This window comes from Pteronotus mesoamericanus, unplaced genomic scaffold, assembly GCF_021234165.1.
Source record: "Pteronotus mesoamericanus isolate MK-2021 breed Mesoamerican mustached bat unplaced genomic scaffold, CSHL_Meso_final contig_2, whole genome shotgun sequence".
Classification (NCBI taxonomy): domain Eukaryota; kingdom Metazoa; phylum Chordata; class Mammalia; order Chiroptera; family Mormoopidae; genus Pteronotus; species Pteronotus mesoamericanus.
The window spans coordinates 20,344,174-20,369,870 of NW_026555084.1; the positions used below are offsets into that span (position 1 = coordinate 20,344,174).

Here is a 25,697-nt window from a genome sequence, read left to right on the forward strand (position 1 = left end):
ACTTTCTTATGACACATTCCTGCTAAGCTTCCATTCCTCGGGTTTGGCTAAGGCCAGTGTGGACAGATTGGTGGGGGAAGTGCTGTTCTGGGATCCTGGGTGTAGCCTCCCAGTCCTCGCAGCACGCCAGCTTTCCTCCCCCACCTACCTCTGTGCAGGGACAGGAATCTGCACAGGCTCCTGTGCCAGGAAGAAGGTGAAAGTGAAAACACATTTCACAGTTCTAAGCCTAGCACTGAAGTCCCATCTTCAGCCACATGTTTTCCAGGAGAGCTTCTCATTAGGGAAGAATTCCTGGAGAATCCCAGGAGGCTCAGGAGCCCCAGGGTTCAGCTAGCAAACTGGAACCTTGAGGTGGGACAGGAAGGGAGAGGAGGCAGCTGCCCTCCCAGGAACCCAGTGAGACATCAGGGGAAAATCAACACTGAGAGCCATCGGTGACTTGTGTTGTCAGATGACAGGCTGGCCGGGAAAGGAAAAGGAGAATGAGAGAATTTGCCAGGATATTTTACTAGAATTGTTCTGATTCTAGATAATTGCACGATAATATCACCGTAACATTATTTTATGCCTAAAGATGTCTTAGGATGCTTGGGCATAAAACCTCTGTCACTTGCATTGACTTACTAAACACCATCCCTATGAGTTTGGTTCTATAATGCAGATATTATGCCATTTTATGGATGAGAAAAATTGAGGCAGGGAAGTTAAATGACCTGCCCCAAACTGTCTACCTGGTAAGTGGTATATCGGCGATTTGGATGTAGCCTGTCTGACTCTAGAGGCTGCCTCTGAACCACGAAGCCACAGGCTCCCCAGCACAGGTGTAGGACTGGTTACTCCAACAGCACTTTGTACAGCCCTCCAAATTGACAGTGATGGGGCCAAGGCCAAACCTTCATCGGAGACGGTTCTCCACGCAGTTCTCTGGGGCTGGACAGTAGCTCCACTGTCTGGTGCACTGCAATCCCTTCCCCATGAGCCTAAAAACTAGTGTCAGAGGGAACCCCACTGGCCTCCACCTTTTGCAGGACGCACTTCATAAAGCCTACATTTCCTGTAAGACCACCCGTGGACCCCAATCCCTGGACCACAGCTGCCGAGAGGGACTGAAAACGAAGTGAATCACAGAAGGCAGGTGGAGAGCTCGCTTTGGACTGCAAAACTACAATATGTAAATCCTCCTGTTGGTTTTATACATGTTTTCTTTTTGGCTCCTAAACTCTTCAGGATAGACTCAGAGTCTTATCATTATTGTTAATTGATGTAAAAATGATAACAGCTATCAGTTCTTTGGTATGTATGGAATACTTATTTTTTTTCAAATTTTAACTTCAGACTTATAGAAAGGTTGATAAAATAATTAAAATTCCTGGACAGCTTTTACCCCAGTATCTCAAATGTTAACTTTCACTGTTCTTTCTATCTATCTATCAATCTATTTTTCTTTAGCCATTTAAGATATTGTAGATCTGATGCCCTTTATCCCCAAATATTTCCTATTAGCCTGCCTAAAATTCCAGCGTCTCAAATAATGTAATTATCTAAGTGATGATATTAACATTGATGTAATATAGTTATCTAATCTATAAACTGTACTCTGATTTTTCCAATTGTCCTATAATGCCCTTTCTAGCCCAAGAAAATCCATGACTGTGTGTTGCATTCATGTGTCATGCCTCCGCACATCTGGAAGAGTTCCTGAATCTTTCTTTCTGTTTCACAGTGCTGACATTTTTTAAACCAACAGCCCAGTTTATTTTGTAGAATACCTCTTAGCTTGGTTTGTCTTTCTCATGGTGAGATTTAAATTATGTACTTCTTAGGAATGCCACAGAAGACATGACAAGCTCTTCTCAATGCCTCATAAAAGGTACATGCTGGGAAGGATTAATGTTGTTGAAATGACCAAACTTGTTTATATTTCCTAGAAGCTGCCTAAAAACCCTGCCCCTCAAAAGACCATGAATAGTCAAAGCAATCTGGAGAAAGAAGAACAAAGTTGGAGGTATCATGTTCCCTGATTTCAAACTATACTATAAGCTATAACTTCAAAACAGTATGGTACCAAAAACAGACACAAAGATCAATGCAACAGAATAGAGAGCCCAGAAATAAACCTTCACTTATCTAGTCAACTAATATATGACAAAGGAAGCAAGAATATACAATGGAGAGACAACAGTCTCTTCAACAAGTTATATTGGGAAAACTGGACAGAGACATGCAGAAAAAAAGACATTGGACCACTCTCTTATACCATATACAAAAAGAAACTCAAAATAAATTAAATACTTAAATGTAAGACCTGAAACCATAAAAGTCCTAGAAGAAAACATAGGTAGTAAACTGTCTGACATTAGTTGGAGCACTATCTTTCTGGATATGTTCCCTCATGCCAGGGAAACAAAAGCAAAAATAAACAAATGGGACTTAATCAAACTAATAAGCTTCTGCAGAGCAATGGAAACCATCAACAGAAGGAAAAGGCCCTATTTAATGGGAGAAAATATTTGCAAATGATATATTCAATAAGGGGTTCATATCTAAAATATATAAGGAACATATACAACTCAATGACAAGAACAAAAATATCCGATCCAAAAATGGGCAGAGGACATGAATAGACACTTCTCGATAGAAGACATACAAATGGCCAACAGACATATGAAAAGATGTTCAACATCACTAATCAGCATGGAAACACAAATCAAAACCACAGTAAGATACCACCTCACACCAGTCAGAATGACTGTTATCAAAAAGTCCACAAACAACATGTGTTGGAGAGCATGTGGAGAAAAGGGAACCCTTATGCATTGTTGAGGGAATGCAGACTGGTACAGCCACTATGAAATTTCTAGCATGGACATTCTTCAGGAACTAAAAACATATCCTAACATACGACCCAGATTTCTACTTCTAGGAATTTATCTGAAGAAAACAAAAACACTAATTTGAAAAGATATATGCAGCCTATGTTCGCTGCAGCACTATTTATAACAGCTAATATATGGAAGCAACCTAGGTGGCTATCAATAGAGGAGTGGATAAAAAAGGTGTAATATGTATACATATATTGGAATGTTCAGGGTGGGGCAAAAGTAGGTTTACAGTTGTTTGTATGGAAAATAACACAATAATTAATAAATAATAATACAAGAATAAACTGTTTTGCATACTCACAACTGTAAACCTACTTTTGTCTCACTCTGTATATCACATCAAAATATTACACAGCAATAAAAAAACATAAAATTTTGCTATTTTTTGCTATTTGCAACAACGTGGATGGACGTAGAGGTATTACGCTAAGTGAAATGTCAGAGAGAGACAAATACCATATGGTTTCACTTATATGTGGAATCTAAAAAAAAGAACAAACAAAACAAAAGTCAGGCTCATAGAAACAGAGGCCAAATAGTTGCCTGAGGGGAGGGGAAGTGGGGGATGAGTGAAAACAGAGAAAGGGAATATAGTCAATAATATCGTGATAAATTTGTACAATGACAGATTATTACTAGAATTTCCCAGGGATCACACTGTAAGGTATAAAAGTGTTTACATCTGACACTAATATAATTAATATAATATTGTATACTATTATACTTAAATTTTAAAAATTGCTAAGTGCCCTATAAACACAAAATAAAATCTTTAATAAATTAAAAGAAAAAAAAGAAGAGACATGCTGTCAGTCAGTCCCATTAAACCGTATTGTCTGCTGGGTTTCTCCATTGTAAAGTTACCATTTTATCCTTTCAGACTAATGTCTCTTGTAAGCATCCTATGCAAGCATCCTGTGGATAGTTCTCAACGGACTCAAACATTATTATAGTTGCCAAATGGTGATATTGTAATTCAGTCACTCCTTCTACAATTATGGGTTGTTTTTCAATATAAGAAAGAACTTTCTTGTCTGCCTTATAGTGGCATGGATTCTTCAGTTCCCACTTTTATTGTTTGTTTTAAGCCTTGAGTACAGGTATCATTATTTATTTTGATAATCAAATTGTCCCAGATGATGCCAGGTACTTTAATGTAAATTACATCATTTAAATCTCAAAACAACTCCATGTGGTGGACATTATGGTTATCCTATTTTGCAGACAAAGAGGCTGAAGCTCAGAGAAATTAAGTTTCACAACACTTAATTGGTGGAATATCCAAACTTCTTGCGCCTAATTCTTGATACATGTGTACATATAATGTATATATATTCCTCCCCCCACCCAATCTCCTGATATCTCTGCCATATAGGAATTACACACTCCTCTTCTACTTTAAGATGAGGAAAAAACGCTCAGTGTGGTTAAGTAACCATTCGCAAAGGCTGTGATGAGAATCCAGAGGCCTATGAGAAATTCCACATTGTTTTCAGCAGACCACAGTACCCTTTTAAGACGGCTTTCTTTTTGTAGATGGAATACTTAAGCAACTGGTCTTTTTGCCATTCATTCAATTCTATTTAGGATAAAGGAGGTGAAAGGAGAAACTGGCTTTTTAAAAAAAAATTTTTTTATTTTACTGACAGGCTGTATTTGTGAGTTTTTGCTTTGGTTAAAGCTACCCTGATTCTAAACAGCAACCAAAGCTAGGAAGTGGTGGCAATTTAGGTCTTGCCAGAATCCTCGGTGTTTTGAAAGAATTTATGGCAAAAGTGTTACTGAGAATTTAATCTTATTAAAGTGAATGCATTCATTTCAGTGTTTAAAGGAAAACTTTGGTGAGGTCTTCCACCATATCGTCTCCTCTAATTCACTGTCTATGTAAACATGGATTTTGCCATTAATATACTTGTGTTAATCATGGTACAGTGAGGAAACTCCTCATTCATGAATTTGTGAGCCACGCAAAGCTGCTAATGACTACGTAAAGAGAACCGAGAAAATTTCGACATTTAATTTAAAAGGAAATGTGTGTATTAAAGCAACAATCATGTCCAGCTTTGACCACGGGTGACCTCAAAAATGAGATTTGAGGACCCCTGGCCTTACGATCACCCCAGGTGTCCATTATAAACACAGGGCCCGGGCCCTTGTCCCAGACTGACCAAACCCGAATCCTTCGGTTTTAGCCATCTCCCCAGAGGCTCGTGATGCTCACTAACGTGGGAATGGATGTGCTGCGGGCCACTTGAGCTCTGCCTTGCCTCTTAGCCACAGCCACCCCGAGGGAGAAGTGCAGTTCGCCTGTTCCACGGCCCTTGGGGAATAAACCAGGGGTGGGCTCTCCTCTCCTCACCCCCCAAGTATTTGGATGTACAGGATCTGTACATAGTTCTTGGAAGTCCTGAGCAAAGTTCTGAGAAGCTTCTTTGAAAGGGTAGGAGCGAGGAGCCAAACGCTTTTCTAGGCTCTGGTTAAAACCAGTGCAAACAAACAGAAACCAGCTGTTGATTCACAAAGCAGAGTACTTCCTGTGCTTAGGAAAGCTTCCTTTATCCTTCACTCCAAATGGGCAGTCTCTAACTCCATGCTCTCTCGGCCCTCTCTTAGGCTGAGGCCAGTCTGGGCTGTAAATGGAACCAAGTGCAGGTATCACCCACCATGACAGGGGTAAAGGAAGCAGTGGCGTGCTGGGAAAGGCTTACCAACCAGCTCTTCGGGGGAGGGCTGAGTTGTAGCATTTGCTGATTTCAGTGGTGTCAATACTCCCTCCTCGGCTAACTCCAAACTACTAGCAGTTTAACAACTGATTAAAGATTTCTGCATATTTAGCAATTAGCTCTTGGGAATGCAGATGAGCCAGCTCCAGCACATGACAATGCTAAGAATAAGATTCATCAGTTTTGGCTGGGCCTTGGCGGGGGGGGGGGGGGGGGGTGTGCTACACGTTGGTCGGCCTACCGGGCAGGGCTGGATGGTCAGCCCAGGCCTCCGAGGAAAGGAAATCCCTGGCCCTGCCTCCCAAGATTGCTACCTTTCTCCCTAGCACCTGAGTGCAGCAACATGGTGGAGGGCTTAGGGTTTTCACAGATCTCAGGATGCTCAAGTTTGCCATTAGAGAAAACCAGCCAGGGAATTGGGCAGAGGAGGGAGAAACTAGTCACTTCTTCTTGGCTTTCCCTTCAACACCACTGTTGTATAGATATGTTTCAAGGGCAATGGATAATCTAACAACAAAAAGAAATTTACTTAGTTTGTGGAATTAGCGGTCAACCCAACTCATTCCCGTTTCTAAATCCATCCTTCCTAATTCTGGCTGGAAAGGGAGGTGGGCACAAGATGCACACACGACCCTCTCTCCTAGTGTAGAGAAACCTCTGAGGAGTTCCCTGGTTCAAGAGCTCCAGACTGAGTCAAAGACCAGAGGCTACAAACTCTCTATCACTCTGTGACCTTAGGCTGCTCCTTTTGCTGTCAGAAGTTCTGGTTTCCGCCACTGCCAGCTGAGACCCGCCGTAGTTCTAGAGAGGGCTCTTCCAATGCAAGGAACGGAAGCTATTCAAACTGGCCCAAGTGCAACAAGGTGTTTATTGTAAGAATGTAGGGATCATTTGGGATTCTAGAACAGGATATAAAGTATATCCAGGCACTTTAGGAAAATAAACAGCAGTTCAGGACCGAGGCAGCTTTTCTCTCTTTCTGTTCCCATTTGGTCTCTACTTTCTGCACCAATCTCCTTCCTCTGAAGACAGGCCTCCTTGTGGCTTTAAACTTGCACCCAGTACAACATGGCCACCAGTCATAGCTTGACATCAGGAGCTCTCATCTCAAGTACTCATCTCTGAGGGCAACTTTCCTTGGAGGTCAAACTCACTGGCGTGCAAATGTGATTGGCCTCTATCATGTGTTTAAGCCAAGCCACGGGAGTCTCCGCACACCACGTTCTAACACCCTTTGGCTTACATGTCTGCACATGAGCAGTCCTCTTGGCCATGACTGGAGAAGCATGTGGAGAGAAATACATGATATGCGGGGTGATGGGCAGAGTCCAACCGCCCTGGATGCTGCCCAGGACTGGTAGACTGCACACACTAATGGCTATGAAGCAAGGTAACGGACATTTTGAGATTGCCAACTCTGCACGATATTCAAGAAATCCATATTGTCACACTGTACCACCGATTTTTGAGCACAGTGAATTTTGTGAAGTACTTTACGTGTCATTTCCATTTAATTGAACCAATCTTAGAAGGTAAGTCTCCTTAGGTCCATTTTAAAGAGGAAATGGATACTCCGAGAAGGTAAGTGATTACCTCAAGGTCCCACAGTTGGGAAACAGACTTAATGTTAGGTTTTCTGACTCCAATTCCAGGTGTGATTTTCCCCCCCTGGAGAGGGATCAGAGAATCAAGTGGGAGAGAGGGCTATGCAGAAATCACTCAGGCTTTATCTAGGGCTCAGTTCCGTTTCAAATGAAACTCTTCAACTCAATGAAAGAGTTCAACTCAAACTGTTTTGAACAAAATAAGAATTTACTGACTTATGTAACAGACAAGCTTGGGAGCACTGCTATCCTTGTCTCTCTCAGCACCACTTCAAAGATTCCCAGTTCTAGGTGGGCTTCCCCTTCCAAGAGGTACAATGGCCACCAGCAGTCCTTGTGGTTTCAAATCCACAAAGTCGATCATCACAACAGTCTAAGAAATCCAGAAATTAATTCCCTTTGGACTTAATTCGGTCCTAGGCCAATTCCTGCATCAACCAATCATGGGCTAGGTGATTTGATGACCTCATAGGCCTGGCTGGGGTCCCAAGTTCACCACTGGATCTAGGGTTGATGTCAGTCTACCCAAACCTATGGAACCTGAGAGTAGGGAAGCGTGGCTCCCCAGAGAAAAACTGAGGTGCTGTTATCAGAAGGGGTAACAGCTGCCAAATAGGCAAAACAACAGCTATTCCCCTTGGGGTGGGGAAAGTGAAGGACATTTGAGCCTGAAGTAGCCTCAGGGGCCCAAGTGGGAGACAGCACCTAGCACGTAAGTATGGACACAGCAGGTGTCCAATAAATACTGAAGAATGACTGAATGACCAAATGTTCTTTCGGACTGTTGTAGGAAGATGAAGAGTTGGTACCTCTGGGGCATGGGATGTATAAAGGAACATTGGAGAAAAGATCTTGGGGCCATACTTGCTTGGTGCTTTTCGTTGTTGCTGTTGTTGGCTTTGGGAGCTTTGTTCCATGGTCAACATTTAGAAGAGAAAAACTTGAAAATTTTAAAGTGACAAACTTAAGTTGAAAACATTATCTTTTGTGGACCAGGGGTGCGCCTTGCCTTTGAAGGTTTCCCCCACAAGACGCGGAAACCCTTTATCTGGAAGTCTTGAGACAAGGCAACCGTGAACACGTCCTGAGGTAAGTGCAGCAGCAGGGTATGAGTCTGACTAGATACACCCACCCCTTCAGGGCCTCCATGCCAGCGGCCCCACCCAAAAGAAGGTGAAGGTCTGAACTTGGTGACACTGAAGTTTCTCAGACTCACATTCGTGGGATGGTTGAACAGGTCTGGGTGCGGCCACCAGGGCGTGTGGACATCTTTCTGATCTGAGGAGCGCTTTATGCCATCCAGTTCCACATCACGATGAAGCATGATTTATTGCCATTCTTTATTACAGCGGACTGGGGGTCCGTCATGAGAATTCCAGGACACAGTGTCTCAGCACTAATGCACCACTGGGGTGGTCCAAGTCATCAATAGGCAACTTGAATCACCTGGGGTTGGAAAAATATTCACAGAGGGCTCTGAATGACACAGTCCTCCCTGTTCTTATGAGATCCTGTCATGGACACTTCTGGTCCAACCTGGAGAACGTACGTCGGAATTTTTGAGCTAAGCTGTGTTTGCCAAGTACAGGCATTCAGATTTCTCTTTTGGTGAACTCATTCCAGGAATGATCAAATTATGTCTGCCCATTTTATGTTGCAATTAATATTTCTTGCTTGCTCCCTGAAGCAACTTTTCCAAGAGGCATACTATTAAAATCTCAATAAATAAACACTCAACCTAAGGTATGAGGGACCTCGCATACGGACAAGTGGCAGACAGAGCTCATGCTAAGAAGCCTTTTGAGGGTGGGAGGAAGAGCACTTACCATGCTTCCCTGGTATTATGAACCCCCTGCTGCGTCCAGTATACCCTGCCCCAGGACAAAGCCCTGGCACTGTGGGTTTAACTCGGTCCTACGCCCATTCCTGAGCCAACCAATCACTTTGGCTTGTGATGATGTCACAGGCCAGAGCAGGGCCACAGGTTCACAATTGGATCCCGGGTTGAGCGTAGCCCACCAAAACCTGCGGAACCTGAGGGTAGGAAGTAGGGGGTGCTCTCCAAAGAAATGCTGAGCTGTTGTTACCAGAAGAAGGGGTACTAGATGCTAAACAGGCAAAAGTAACAAATATTCTCTTGGGGTGAGAGAAGTGAAGGGCATCTGGGGACTGGAACTTCTGCAACCTTCCCCCGAGTGGGGAATGTATGGGAGTTAAGTGTAAGCTCTGCTGTCAGCCTGCTGGGGCTGAATCTGTCCTGTTACTTATTAGCTCAGTGACTCTGAACAAATCACCCCATCTAATACTTGGCTTCCTCATGTGTAGAATAGGTAACAACAGTATCTACCATGTAAGGTTGACATGAGGGTTCAGTGGGATGATGCTTGTCAATTAGCACAACAGAAGTGCTTCATAAAAGAGACTTACTGCCCCACTGTCATCCTGCCAGGCCACAGTTCGGCCCCTCACTGTGGGACCCCTGGGCGAGAGGCTCACTGGGGAAGCAGAGCCGAGTGCCAGTCGAATGCCTTCTGTGCCCTGCCAGCGCTCCCCCGTCTCCTTGGCGTGCTCATGCTCCGTCCTCTAGTGCTATTTCAACGCTCCTTAAGCTCAAGAGGGGCTTCAAATCCCAAGAAAACCCTCTATTATTGAGCATTAGCAGATCAGGCTAGAAACAGACTCTCCCCCAAGACATATGCTCATGGGATTCCCTGGCAATGTCCTAAGAGCCTACAGGTCTGTCACTGGCAGCTGGATCAGGGTGGGGGAGAGGGACTATTTTCAAATTGTTCAATTTTAAAAAATTTGCACATTACATATTCCAGCTAGCGACACATGGCGGGGCTCTCTGCAGGAGCCGCCTCCTTGCTGGGGCCTCGAGGGCGATGGGACCGGCCAAGGGCCGCAGCTGGAGCCCCTGGGGTACCCCGGAGAGCAGGGGTGTCTGCCGGGGGCTCCAGAAACGGGGGACTACTCACTCAAGACGAGTGAGCAAAGGGCTCCAAGGAGGAAAGATTTTAATCAAAACATATCCTGTTCTTATTCCAGCCACGGCAAAACGAAAGCTGAGTGTACGCCAGAGATTATGCTTTCTGAAGGGCTCACTGATGAAAAGGGCATAATGAAGTTGTTGTCATTGGTTATGAGGAGGGAGAAGGCTGATGTAGGGGATGAAAGAACCAAGTCACAGCCGGAAGGAAAAACTCCCACCCAATTAAAAAGTTGTTTATGCATTTATGTAAAACCGTGTATGTATCTATAAAGAAATAAAAGATGTTAAGAGTATGTAGGCTATAGAAGCAGACTTATGTGGGAATTTTAGTTCTACCACTTAGTAGCTTGCGTGACCTCCCAGATCCTCAGCTTCCTCATCTATAAAGTGAGGGTAAATTCTAGTACTTCATTCATATTTTCAAGATTGAGTTAATGCATGTAAAGTGGTGTCTGGTACCTAGTAAGAGAGTAATAAATTGTGATATTGTCGGTCATTGAAAGAAAACAGAAGCCTAAAGGCTAAGGTGGGGGTGGGTGAGGGTGAATAGTTTATAGTTCTCCAGAAGTCCTAATCTCCTCATGCTCGAATGATATGTAACTCATCTCTCTTTCTCCCCTTCATGTCTTGGTCCTTGCTGTCCTTGTACCTGGGACACTTTCCCAGTTGCCTAAGTGGCAAATACCTCTTAATCTTTCAAGAACCATCTCCAATGTCACTCCTTTGGTGACGTTTTCTCTGGTACCTACCTCCCAAATAGAAAGAATCACTCTTCCTCAGCACCCAAGACTCCCTGCTAGCACATGGCAAATGCTTTCCTGCATACCTGCCTATCCCTGAGGCCAACTGTGAGTTCTCTGAGAACAGGGATTGTGTCTTATACTTCCTGGTTGTAGCAGCTCCCAGCACACAAGAGGTGTTCAAGAAGTGTTGGCTGGATGGAAACATAAAAGTGGAGGGTAATGGTTCTAAAAAGATGATGGCCAGTTGTTCTCCGCTCTAAGGAAAAACAGAAACGGATGTAAGCTGCATCATGGGAAACTTCAATTAGACACAAATTCCCTTCCTGAGTGTGTTAGATAGCAGACCAAGTTCCCATGGGACAGTGTGGAATTTCCTTTAAGGGTCCTTAAAAAAGGGAACATTTTTTATTTGGGGGAAGATTTTGATGTGTTTGCTTGAAGGCACGTCCCCAGCTTAGTATGAAGTTTATGAAATAACCCATAAGTAATTCAGGTGACAGCAAAGAGTCTTTTGGCTCTTGGTCAATCAGTTATCCAGATGGTTTCTTGAGCCAAGTACTAGTGAGGAGGCTGGGAAAGAATGTGGCTGTGTGTGCACGGAGAGAGGGAAGTCTCTGTCCATAAGCCTAAATCCCAGGACGGGAGCAAGTGAAGGAGCCTGCCAAGGGTAATGAAGTCACCTTGGTTCAAGTACCCAGGTCCAATGACTTCCAATTTCTTTCCTGCAAGCAGACGAATGCTGACGCAGTACTTTACCTGATTTCTTTCACTTGCTATTGGCCATGTGCCGTGCGCCAAACCAGGGCTGGGTGCTGGGCAGAGATGGGTCATCAAGGCCTGGTCTCTGTCCTCACTGAGCTGTTTATTAGGAGAAAAACAGGCACCAAACATTTATTGACAAACAACGAATTGTAAGTAGGAACTGCTATGAAGGGGCAAAATGATGTGATTAGGAGAAAAGGTGGGAAAAGAAAGACGGCTACTCTTTTCTGTTATTCATTTCATTTAACACAGGCGAGGCAAACATTACCATCCCATTTCTTTTTCACAGATGAAGGTTCAGAAAAGGCAGATAAACAGGAAATAATTTTTAAAAAATCTAATAGTCTACCACAAAATGCAAAAAGGACATGCTACTAGTATCAAAGCAAAAACTTTACTTTTAGGGTGGGCAAAAGGCCTGGAGGGTAAAATATAGTTTGTTATCTAGAGAAAGGACCCATGAATTCAAGTCTTGACTAATTTGCTGGTTGAGAAAACATATTAGCTACCTGGGTTTTAGCAAATTGAGGCTGGGCTGGCTTTATGGAGTCAGTTACACAAGAGACTTTGCAGGGACACAGTGTGAGAGGAGTTGCTAAGTGCTGGGAGACAGTGGGTAGAGGTTTTAATCATTTCAACCTAAAACCTTGCTTTGGCCTCCACCGCCTGATGCTGACTGGCACGTGCAGGGTGGGGTTTTAGGGTGCAGCAGCCCTGGGTGAGCATGCTTCTCCCTCTCTGTGCAATGAGCCGCACACACCCTGAGCAGGGGCTGGCTGCCTTGGTTAGAGACTTCCTTAACTAACATGCAGCCTGAACCCAGGCAATCCTGCCTAACCCAGTGCAGGTAACTGGCTGTAGCTTAGCTTAGTGCTATTAAAAGCAGGGCAAGCCAATGACATCAACACACTGGGGTAAGAGAGATGTGTATTTGAGTGGAGGTTGGGAAAGAACTGAGAAAAGACGGAATTAAAGCCCTGATTTAATTCCCAAGAGAACAAATGTGTTTGGGGTCTGAGAAAACCTTTCATTTATCCAATTTCAAGTGTCAATCAAATCCATTTCTAACCAAGGTGCTCTTATGACCAATCATAAAGCCAGAGCAAACAAGTGAAAAACACCAAACAAACCACAAGTCACACAATTTGAGCTCTGCTCCTGAGTGGCTGCTAAAAGCAAAAGGAAAAAAGAAAATAAAGAAAAAAAGAAAATCTCTGTTAACAAAGTGACTGCAAAGTCTGTCAGAAATGCCAAGACAGAAAAAAAAAAAAAATACAAATACATACCGTGTATTTTGTTCTTTATATGATGAGCATTAAATATGGGCTGTGTAAGGTATTTCATGACCTCACATATGTATGAGGCTTCAGATGCTGGAAGAATTTTCCAGAGCAAGGTGTAAGCTTGGTGAAGGCAGCAGGTGCTGAGCCTGGGCTGTTCATAGGGGTAAACCAGTGCCGTATTAAGTGACAAATGAGAACAGTATAAAGAGTTCACATATCAGCCACACAAATAGCCACCCCGTCAGAACCAGGCACCAGGGGAGACTTGCTCTCCTGTTTCCCCAGGACAAGTTTCACCCTTAATCCCCAGAGCGCTGGCTCCTGCACTTTTCTTGCTTTTCTTCCAGTCCTCTGCTCTCATTGCAGAAGCTCGGAGCTAACTGTAAATACCTGGGCTCCAACTCAGAATGTACCTGGAAGGGATATGATGAATGAAAAGGCTGAATAATGTGAGTTGGCCTGGGACTCATGTTACAAGTAACTGATTTGCAAACCTGTGGGACGTGCCCAGCTGGGTGGTGGGACTGCCTATATTCTGGCCCTTTGATTATCCCATACCATGTTAATGAAGCTCCAGAAATGTTTGACTGGAAAATCAAATTTAGGAAGACTAAAACAATATGTATTCTAGGAGATAAAGCCAGAAAGGTTCATTGAAATGAGTCTTTGGGGCTGAATTGTTTAGCATGTCTGATCCCTCCTCTTCAAGTTCACTAGCATTTGACCTCTTCCTAAAGGAAACAAAAGCTCCTCAGAGTGCGTCAGAAATCAGCACTGAAGTTGTCACCAGTAACCACAGGAGCCCAGACATGTGACTTTTGATCATGGTTTCTGCTGATTTGAAGATATATTAGAATGTGCATGTCAAAACTTTATCAGAAACTTAAGAAACAGACATACCATCAAATGGAAAAGTCATTTAATTCAAAAATCATACTTCCACTTGTTTTATACGGATTGTCATGTAAACCAACAAAATGTAAGAAAGCCAAGTTTCAGAGGCCACTCAACAGAAATTGTATTGTCTTTGTAGATATGCTTAGTGACGCAAAAGCACACTTTTTTTAAAGCTTGAACATGGTAAAACTGTTTCACTAGTAACAAGAAAAAAAGTTCTATTCTAGTCACAAATTACTTTTTAATTACGGAATTGGATTCTATACACCAGTCAATATTCAATACTGAACTGAAGTTTCAAACAGTGCATTACTTATGATTTAAAAAAAACATTAAAGTGCCATTTTTAAGTACTTTATTGATACTATATCACATAGCACTTTACAATATATTCAAAGGTAGCCTAAATTATGAATTAAACATGCACACACTTTCTTCTCCAAAATATGGACAAAATATCCTTTAGAGTGCTTTTGAACACTAGCCTGGTACTAGCTACTAACCATTTATTAACTTGATCTTTTTGCAACATGACTTTTAATAAGTTAACATGGAATATAGCTGTAGATAGTAACCATCTGATAAATATGAACAAAGTTTTAAAATGGCACTTAATTTACATCTCTGATCATTTTGATAGTCAAACAGCCTCTCTTATTTCTTGAATTCTCAACCTTCAAATCTTAAAGGTTGTAAAGGCTCAGCTACTGCCAGCTTATGTGGGTTTCTATATGAGTCTGTATCTTCACATACATAAATGTGCACTATACATACACATTACACATACACAAACACACACTAATACATATATACTTTAGAATCACCAGATGAATCTCTTTTCACAGGTACAAGGTTCATCCTGGCAACTGGATACCCAAGGATGCTGTCTAGCTGTCTGGACAAGAACTGGTCAAGGTAGAATGGCACAGAATGTCTTCATCTCTCTATGACAGCTCCAGGTAGTTCCGAAATTTTGATTATCAATACTCTGATTCTTACTAAAGAGAATTTTGACGTAATAGTAACTGCTACCCTTACATGGGTCTAGGACTAGGCCAAGCCTTTGTTCTCTAAAGTATTCCACCTTGAAAGACGTTTCTATCTTGTAGAGTCCCACAAAACTTCTGTAAAAATATTATGAACTTTTTTTTATGATAAGTTTTTCCTTCCCCTATTAAGAACTGTATTTCTCTCTCTAAACAAACAAACAAACAAACAAAACCCCCAAGAAATCCAAAGTTCTTCAGTGTGGTTTGTTGTTGTTTTTTTTCCCCTCTCTCTCTGCTCCTAGCATTACTTTACATCCAATACTTTTTCTCCCAAGAATACAAGTGCTTCCACTAGAAGGCCGCATTTCAGCAAAGACTGGCTCTGAGTGATATCTGGATTCTCTATAGGATCCCTCCCTCTCGTTTGGGAAGCTCTGTAGTTAGACAAGTACTGTAGGTGTTGAAAGGGGGGGAAAAAGCTAATTATTACTTGTTGGAGTATTGTCTCACGCATGCTATAGAATTGTGCAATGTTCACTGCTCTCCTGCTGTTGTCATTTTGATGCTACAATTACAGAGAAGTAAGTGGTTCAGCACCCGGCAGATCAGCGTGGCTGCCAAACACATTTGAGCACAAGATAAATTTTTTAAACACCAGCACAGGGTGTGAGAGAAGACACCCAGTTGACTTGAAAGAGATGTGGAGCAGGGTTGTCTAGGTTATTGATGACTGTCAGGTTTGCCAGAGATGACAGATAACTCCCAAGACAGAATACCTAGGACACCTCCTCTAAAGGCAGGTAGCTAAGAGGCTGTTTGTTTTCTTCAGTGCTGGCTACCTACTCGGGTAATATGGTTGCTCATAAGACATTCAATTCTAGGGAAACTGTAGGTGCCATGATGGCCACTGTTGTACGTGGCGGTCCTGTATCTACAAATATGGGTGGTCCAGACTTGTCTTTGGAAACAGAAGCCAGAGGATGAAAGGTGCCTATAGACAGTCATGAATAGGTGATCAAGTTATCGTCAGCCAATTATTTCTGTCTCCCTACCCCTTAACCATGGATGTTCCTGGAGTCACTGAAGTTAAGAACAGAACTTCTGGTGAGACTGGGGTTGCTATTTTCAGGACACACAAATGCAGTTGGTAGAAGGACTTCCTTTAGAGCAAGGTATGGCACACACAACCGCAGAATCCCAACAAATGCCTTTAGTGACTCTGTCACTAGCATGACTGTCCTGCTAATGCCAGTCTGTCAATACTCGATGGCTCATTTCTCTTTCTCTTTGCCTCTGTTTAAAAAAAACAAAACAAAACAAAAAACAACCCTCAGCAAGAGAGGATGAACTGGAATGATGCTGAAAAAGACAGTTGGGTCTGACAGAAGAAAACACATATTGGTTGTCAAAATACTGAAACAGTAAGCTAAAAACTGGCTCCAATTACAAGACACCAAGGAAGGTGGTGCTATACAGGGCCCACCTCTATGTTTATTTTTGAAAAGAGAAGAGACTATCACCAGTCTTGAGTGAATCGGGAATTTGCTTGCTAGTAGCGGGGTGGGTTATGGGTTTGAAACTAGTTATCTTCTTATGACATGGCATTCTGCAGATACAGACTTCTGTGGGTACCTGAAGAAGTAAGAGACTGATCTTAATACCCCAAAAAGATTCATGCTCTGTATGCCAAGCAGATCCCAGGGCCTTACAAAAGGAACAAAGCCCCCAGGGAAAACTCAGGGATCTTGGTCAACAGTCTTCCAGCCTAATATCTAGTTCACTCCCCTAACCCATCCTGAAGATCCCCTCTCATTCAAGCAGAGAGTGAGGGACGGAAGGCAGAGAGAGAGAGTAGAGAGGGTAAAATCTATTTTTAGTCTCCAAAATCCTTCCTATCTGTTGGCTCATATTCTGAACAGTTTCTCCAGGTCTGTAGCAAATGGGGAGGAGGTAAGCCTGGCTGGGGAAAGGAAACAGAGCAGCCATCTGTCACAGGCCCAGCATGGCCACAGGGACACTGGGAAGGAATCTACCTAAAAATTCCCATTGGCAGCAGCTCCATTTCCCTCTGGCTTCTAATCAGGGCCAACTGAGGAGGGAGGGATATGCTTCCAACTGGTCAAGCTGGGGCTGAGTGCCCATAGGTATGCTTCAGCTAGGAACTCCCAAGCCAGGACCTGCATATTTTGCTCAAGGTTTTAGTGGGGCCTGTGACAATATAAAACATCAAATGCATTGAAAGAATTATGTTGCCCTCCTCCTATTTGAAAAGCACAGTGGCAGAGTGCGTTTGTTGCCTCAGGCCCCTTGGAACAGGTCCCCAAGCAGTTCAAAGCCCACAGGGAGGAGGTATGGCCTGTCTGTAAATTCCCTTTCTTTTTAGGTTTTCAACGATAGCTTTCCTGAGTCCTTGTCCAGTCTTAATCCTTGTTCCCTGATTCAGTGGCAGTGTCTCCATTGCTGCTGGGTGAGCTCCTGGATAATAGCGGTGTAACCTTTGAGCTCATGAACTGAGTCACAATGACATACTCCTATTAACTTGAAAACCATCTATAAAGCTCTAATGGCACAATCTCCATTCCTCTTTGGAGTTTTTCCCTCACTTGGGGTTATAGGAAATCTGAGATAAACAGAAAGGGCATAAACATGTTCAGGGAAAGGAGAAGCTGCAGCATACTGAGAATTAAAGATCCTAAGAAGCCAGTTTTTTTTAAGAACTGGGACACACACAAAACTTGCAAACTAGCTTGGCCTCTTTCATAAAGTCTTAGAAGATGTGCAGAAGAGTTACACATAAGGAGTACACAATTATCCTATATCCTGCTGTCCTGATATCTTAGGGTACCAAGAAATACACCTGAGAAGAAAAATGGAAAAAACAAACAAACAAGACAACAAAAAACCCTAAGCCCTGGCCCCATCTATTTAAATCCTGAGCTTCATCTCACTACTGAGTAGTTGTTCTTGGAAAGATTCTTTGCCAGAAGATGCTCTTTCCATCTCCAAATCCAAAGCCCAAGAAATGCTCAAAAACACACCTGGATAAAGACGACTGAACACCATCGATGTGTTATGCCCACCAACAAGAGCCAGCAGAGCATGTGCAGACATATCTCCTCCTTCCTCAAGGTCAGAGAGGGATGACCTTGACTCTCTTCAACCTTTCTTCCTCGCTCTCCCTCCTATACACTCCTGTTCAGCAACCAAAGCTTAAATGTGTGGAGCAACTGGCTTCAAGAATATCAAATATAAAACTTTGCCATATAGAATTTCAAATCACCCTATTTACAGGTTTATCTTCTCCAAAAAATGTAAAAGATACAGTAATGAACACAATTCAAGTTTTTCTTTTCTTCTTTAAACTTCCCTAATGAGGAATTCCAGAAGTAGGAAACACTCCGGAGCATGGCTGCCATCCCGTGAAGGCTGTGGAGTTTGACAGTCCATCGGTTTGGAGCTGGTCTGCCCAGAGTCACTCTTGCAAGGACATTCAAATGGGGAACATCCTGAGGACTCTGTCTTTTGGAAGCCAAGTGAATATGAAATGTCCAGGCTGAACTTCCCCACTCAAGGCAGGTGTTCCACGAGACCCATCCCTTGGTGGGCCAGGAAATTCTCTTCCTCAGGAGGTACCCATCACATTCTCCCTGCCTCAAGCTTTTGGTGTCCTCCTGAATCACAATGGCTTATGATATCAGCCTCATGCCTCAAAAGCCTGAGAAACAATTCCCTTTTTCTGAGTGGCAGTGAACATACATGTCCTTTTAAACTATAGGCCTTAGGGCTGGCCTAGGAAATCAGCCCTGCAAACCAGCAGGGCAGCAGTGCTCAGGAGTCCAGGGCACTGTCAGGGGTGGTCAGTGATGGGCTAGAGGCAGTCCAGGGCAGGGGTTAAGACAGGTGAACTGGAGGCCCTTAGGGAATGAGTCAGAAAGAAGAGGGCATCACCCATCGGGAGGCAGCATATCGCCCTCTAGAAAGCAAACATCAGTGGCATGGAAGAACAGAAATATTAAGCCTGTATGTAATTTAATCTCAAGAGGTTACTAGAGTTTGCTCCAAATATATCCTGATGCTGCTGAAATAAATCAGAAAGGAAACAGTTCCCAGCTGCTATTCTGTCTGTCCTTAGCAGACCACTCTAATTTCTTGATCTTCCTCTTCACGTTGTTGGAAAACCATTCAAAAAAACTACCCAAAAGGGGGGAGAAAAAAATGTGTAATGCAAATCGAGCGTGTTATTTATTTATTTATTTATCTTGATTTGGTTTAGGAGTAGGTTGAGTTGCCGTGGTTACGAAGTGGTGGCCACACTCAGCGGCAGAGAAGTTCCCAGCTTGGGAGGAGGGGAACGTGGGGTGTGTGTGTTCTCTCGTAAGAGGGGACTGGGCTAATTCTGCTGTCGCTGGGCCAACCGCTGTTTTAGAGATGGTGAGAGATTGGATCTTGTGTAAACAGTGCCGTAGGCCCTCTCCATCCTGCATGCAAACAAACAGACCCAGCTGCCTGTAGCACTGTGGGTCTCAAGTATGTAGAGGTGGATTAGAGTGTCTACTGTAAACAAAAGCAATGGACCCAGCCTGGATCTCAGAGCCATTACCCAGCCCTGCATGCGTTTGAGGACTACTTAGATCTTGCTTCCGTTTTCAGAAGGCTGGGAGTTTGGGTGACTGTTGAAACAAAATGAGTGCTCCCCATTTAGGGTGCTGAATGAGAGAAATGGCTTTGCAAGCCTTCCTTGGTTATCAAAATCAAATGGCAGCCCCTGCTGATTTACTTCTGTTTCTTGCAATGTCACCGCACATCAGCTGAGATGATCATGGGGATGGATGACCCCAAAGTTCACAGAAACACTTGTGTTGACAGGTAGCAGCAGAGTCAGTCGTCCTGCATTTCTCAGTGGCAAAGAGAAATGACCCACAATACTGGACTCAGCAGTTGTCATGGATACCATGGAAAGCTCAGCAGTTCTGCTGGGGCCCACGGTTAGAGGAACTCCACGTAGTTCTCAGGGATGAGGCCAGTTTTTCCATTCAGAGTCCCCTCCAACCAGCCAGGCTCCTGAGACGGGTGAACTGTAACAGGAAGGGGAGAGAGAGTGAGAAGAGATGATGCTACAGATAGGGCAGGCAGCAGAAGTGTGCTGTGAGTGTGCATCTGCGTATGCGCCAAGGAAGTTTGGAGAATGAACGCAGTTGCTCTGTAAGTCACACGATTCTAGGGCTCATTTAAACCAGAGCTTCTGAACCTTTTGTGGGACATAGGCCTTCTGATGGAGGAAATGCTGAACTGTCTTTGCAACAAAAATGGAAACAGACACAGACATTAAAAATTCCACATACAATTTTAAGAATTTCACAGACTTTCTGAAGGTCCTGGTTTAAACTATAAATAAGGGACAGATTTTAGGTTAGAGGTCAGAGTTACGGTGCTCCCTCTGTATATTTACCTATGTACACTCAGTCCATCAGTCCGTCTGTTCATCCATCTGTCCATCCATCTATGTTCCCTTCTACCTACCCAGTTTTGGCTTTGTAACCAAGGGCAGTACCCATGAAGGACTGCTAAGAACTAACATTTAAAGGTATCTAGCTCCAAATCATGCATTTTACTAGCCTTCAAATCCTTACCCCCCTGCTTCTAATTTCCTTGCAAATTCCCTCTGTGGGTTTTTTGTTTGATTTTTTCTTTTTGCATTTTATAGTCTTTGAACCCATACCCTTTCTTAGCTTTTCTTCCTGTTCTCTAGAATTTTCATCCCTCCTTCATACAAGTCTTTCCCTCTACAGCCACTTTCAAAATTTCTGCCCCTTTGGTTTTTCAATATCCAAATAATATACACCCATTTCTGTGACACCACATTCCATCTCCAGAGGAACTACTGTGATATTGCAAAGATTATATAAAATCCAGCTGAGTCTGCAAAGCAGTCAAAATAGGAAGGATGAAAGGAGGGATCTTGGGACTTGGAGTTGGGCAGATGGCATTCGTGCTTGCGAACTGGAATATACAAATCACTCTTGGGCAAGGCAGGGCATTTGCTATTAATAGAATAGGAAAACTCCAATCTTCTGAGATTGTTTGGAGAATGAAAATCCTCTATTCCCTTCCTAGGCTAATTAAGTGACTTCCTGAGCTTGTTTTAGGAAAGCATTTCTGCCCCAGCACTACTATATAAGTCTAGTTTTGGTCCATAGGGAAGGAAGAAAGGACGGAAGCAAACGGGGAAACGGAAGGACATATACTGAGGCTTACGAAGATCACGGTCAACCCTGTCTAGCTCATGAATGTTTCTGTAGGAAAAGATAAGGTCAAACATCTGTTAGCTGGTTTTCAAAATCCATGCATAATTTTATATCGCAGCTTCAGGAATAAACCAAAAGTAGCAAGGGTACTTTGTGGATTCATGACCCCCACATAAGGAAGAGCCTGGGAGAGACATGTCTGTAGGAAGAACACAGCATATAACTGAAAAGCAACCTGGCCTTTCCAATGACCAAGCTCTCCCATCCTGCCCATAAAATACTAGCATCCCAATAACCCTGCCTTCTACCCATCCATCCAGCTGACACTGCCAAGACTATTTCAGTTTCTGCAGGTGTTAAGTGGTGACAATAAAACTCTCTCCCCACTCAGTGGTTCTTGTGAGGGTTCAAGGAGCCAACACAGAGAAAGCACTCAACAGGGTCAGGATACAGTAAATGCTCAGTACAGGTTAGTCAGTAGGGGGCCATTTGTTATTTGACTGGTTAGCAAGAATCTCTCCTGGCAGAGCCTGGGTAAGAGCCTGGGTAAGAGCCTGGTATCAACACCCACCTATGCTTTGGGAAACTTCAAATGCTTAGAACCAAAGCCAAACAAACCAAACTTACTCCCCAAAATAAAAGACCTAGAAAGAATAAACAACCTAGCAAAACTGAAAAAGAAAAAAAAGAAAAGAAAAAGACCCCTCCCACCTTGCAGCAAAGCTCCTAGCTGAGTTGTTACTCCACTGGATGCACTGAGTCCATGCCTTTTAGACATTCTCCCTTCCTGGCCAGCTGTTCAAACACAGCTCAGGTGCTGAAGTGGTAATGTCTGCAAACATTAGAAATGCAATTTGCAGAGTAAGGGAAGAATCAGATAGTATAAGGGAGGTCCTCCAAATTGGAGAACAAAAGATGTGTCACAGAGGGCTACAGGGGACAATATATATTGCCTTTAGGTCAGATTACTGACTTAACGGAGTTTTCAAATCAGGCTTTATGAAAGTGTGGTATCTACCTGGATGCTTATTAAAAACTGCAGATTCCTAGTCCCTATAGCACATTGGTTCAAGCAGAATCTCAAGAAGTGGGGCCCAGGATCTGCCTTTTAACTCATTCACAGAAAGTTAAGGGTTATAACTTTTTTGTTATATGTTTAACTGTTTAAGGAACTGCCAAATTGTTAACTCATGCTCACTCCTCCTTTGCCTGTGTAATGAGGTGGTAATAAGAATTGAAATGTAAATTCTCATTTACTGATGGAGGAGGGAGGCAGCACCAGATCCCTACCCCACCTCATCTTTAGATTTCTGTTGTCTTTCCTTTGTTTCCTTTCCTCATACTTCAAGGATTAGTTGAAGTCCCACTTCCTCCACAAATATGGTCAGAGAGTCCCATCTATCTGCTCCCACCTTTCTCAGACCCCCGGACGCCTCAGAGCACATTCCACATAGTATTCACGTGTCCCATCAATGCTGCTCAAATGTGTTAAGCTTTGCTTCCCTACCTAGTATCGTATCATTCAACATTCTTCATTCCTCCCCTCTGCCTGGTGAATTAAAGTGATAGAAATTCACACCTGGAAATGGTGATGGGGAAGAGCCATGGGCTCAAAGTTTTATATATATATTGACTTCTTTGACCCTAAAGATCCTAGCCACATTACTGATATCCCAGTTTAACAGAGGAGAAAATTAAAGCTCAGAGAGGTTAATTAATTTGTGCAGGATCACAACAGCAGAAGCAGAATTTGAGCCCAGCTTGTTGGACTCCTGAGCCCAAGCGCTTTACCATTGCATTATGCCTCTATTCAAACAGAGAATGTGATCTTTGAGCTTAAGAATGATGGCACATATGTTGAACACATACCAAGTGCTCGGCCTGCATCACCTACTTTCATTTTCAGAATGACTATAGAGTTGGTTCTGTCATTATCCTCATTTTACTGATGAGAAGAAGAGGCTCAGAGAGGTTAAGCATCTTGCCCAAAATTACAGAGCTGGGAGATGACAGAGGTGGACCTGAACCCGAGACACCTGACCCCAGAGTCTGTGGTCTTAACCATGACCACTGTTACCTAGCCCAATGGTTTGGACCTCAAAGATGCTCTTAAGTACTTACTGGGCTGAACTGCACCAATGTCCAACCTTCTGAATTGCACCAGTGTCCAATGTGCTATATAAACACACAAGATGCTGCAGAGAGCTGCCTGGGTAGCTCTCCAGTTCAGCAAGCATATAATAAATATAAGCTGCTGCTGACATGGGCGTGCTTCTTGCCAACCACTTTCTCTCAGCTCTATCCGTATATACACCACATATCCCTGTATACACAACTCACGCTCTCTCCTCCTTTGCTCACTGTGGACAAGGAGCAAGTGTGTGACTGAGATCTCTAACGGCTGGCTGCCCCAAGGGCAAGAAGTCCTAGCTGGAAGAGGCACAGGCCCCTGTGTACTTGAATGCATTTACTCTTTTAATAAGTGTTCATTAAGCACCTACCATGTGCCCAACACTGTGCTAAGTCCTTGCACACAGTACAGGGCAAGCAGACAAGATTCTGCTCTCTGGGAGGGACAATGTATAATAAATAAGTATATTTTAGGTAGAGGTAAGGGGAAAGAGACTGGGATAGGGATGTGGGCAGGTGGAGAGGAGTTCAGTAAGCTAAAACCTAAGTGATCCAAAGGGGCCAGCGGGCAGGGGCGATCCAAGTGCAAATACCTGAAGATGGGGAAAAGCTTGGTGTGATTTTAGAACAGTCATCTGCAATTTTTCTTAAAGACCCAGATAGTAAATATGTGTTTCTACTCAACCCTGCCACTGTCGTGCCACAGATAATATATAAACAAAGAGGCGTGGGTGGCTGTGTTCCAGTAAAGATTTACAAAAAATGGGCAGTAGGCTGGGTTTGACTGGCAGGTCACAGTTTGCTGACCCTCCTGGAGAACATAAAGAAGGCCTGTGAGGCTGCAGTGTATCAGGGAAGGTGAGCAGGGGTCAAGGGGGCAGGAGCTAGACCGTGGAGGTCCTCGTCAATAATTCTAAGAGCAACAGGAGGGCATTGGAGGATTTTAAGCTGGAGAATAACATGATGCGATTTCCATTTTCCAAAGGTAACTCTGGCTGCTGTGTAGAGACTAGATATGAGGCCAAGAGTGGATGTGCAAGGCCAGTTAGGCAGCTGGTAGAAACACTCCGTAAGAGACAGAGGCGGCTTGGGTTTAGCAGCAGAGAGGGCTGGGGAGGCTGAAGACTCTACAGAGGAACCTTCTGCAACCCCGCTGCCTGAGCAGCTCAGCAGCCCTGGTGAGGACGTTCTCTATCAGCTAGTAAAACCCTGGGGCAGCCCTGACTTTGTATTCACATGGCAGCCTGTGCCCCCAGAATTATTGGATCCAGTCCATCTCAAATCTTGATAAAGGTATCCCAAGAACTCAATTTTAGTGAACACTGTGTGAATTTTCCAGGTATTGCTAATCATGTAGCTTCAAGATGACTAATGTTCCTGAGAACACAAGTTATTTGTCTTTCTAGTTACTGTCTGAGGTGCTTGCACTTGGTGAAGAGGACAGTTTCCTAGTAGATTGGCAAGGGCTGACACTGGAGTTATTGTCAAGTATTGCACATCCACTCCCCACTGCACAAAGTCCAAAAGCTGACTGAGCAGCCATTCCAGATGCGCAGCACGGGCCACTGGAATCCAAAGGCTTGGAGATTAATCATTACGAAACACCAGACTTTCCCCTCTTCCTCCTTCTTATTTATTCTTCTTGATCTCAAAAACTGTTTCTCTCCCTATCATTTGGAAACTTTCTTCAAACTGGTCTGATGATTTTTATCTGACAGCTACGCAGCATTGAACTTAAACAGCCCTTACCTAGCTATCTTCAACAATAAACTAACAAGAGATAGAACAAAGAAAGAGATCTCCTTGCCTACCGTATAAATAGTTTTTTTCCTACTCTAATGCCTGATTTCTCCAAGAGAGGTGAAGGGAAGGAGAAAATAGAGGACATGTGTTGATAGCAACTTTTAAAAATTGGACATAATAAAACGTTTTCAGCCAAACCAATCTATACAGTAGATTAACATTCTGTCAGATCATTCTTCGACTGCAGCTGTCAACAGTGAAAGGTGTTTTCTTCTGGGCTTAATTTGGCCTTTTACTCTTCAGGGAATTTGAAAGGTCACTGGCATTGCTGATTGAAAACAAACTAGTGTCAATAAACTCTGCCATGACTCCCAGAAACCACAGGAAGGCTTTGGTAACGCCCCTGACTGGTTAAACCAAACCCCTCTTCCACTCTCATTTGTCAGGACAGGATTTAGGACAATTATCAAAGTTGTGGGATGGGAGGGGTCATAAGACCTGCTAGGCAGAGCACCCGGATGGGAGGGAAGGGACTTGACAGTTAAAAATTCCCTAGGTATCTTTAGCTACTGCAGAAAGGAGACTTAAAAAGGTGGGAATGTAAAATGGTGCGATCCCTTTGTAACAGTTTGGCAATTCCTTAAACAGTTAAACATAGAGTTACTATATGGTCCAGAAATCCTACTCCTAGGTATATCACC

At 43.4% G+C, this 25,697-nt stretch overlaps 1 protein-coding gene across 8 annotated transcripts in view; it reads right to left on the minus strand.

Annotated features, from left to right (window-relative positions):
* Positions 1-13,934: 13,934 nt before the first annotated feature.
* ARHGAP26 (Rho GTPase activating protein 26) overlaps positions 13,935-25,697 on the minus strand; it is a 392,428-nt gene continuing 380,665 nt past the window's right edge. For 7 of the 8 annotated variants that reach the window (XM_054568251.1, XM_054568250.1, XM_054568249.1 and 4 more), the window contains one exon: positions 13,935-19,953. In XM_054568251.1, the coding sequence (XP_054424226.1) occupies positions 19,865-19,953 (89 nt within the window). In that variant the 3' untranslated portion in view covers positions 13,935-19,864. The remainder of the gene's footprint in view (positions 19,954-25,697) is intronic. The other variant, XR_008528711.1, reaches the window with a different exon arrangement.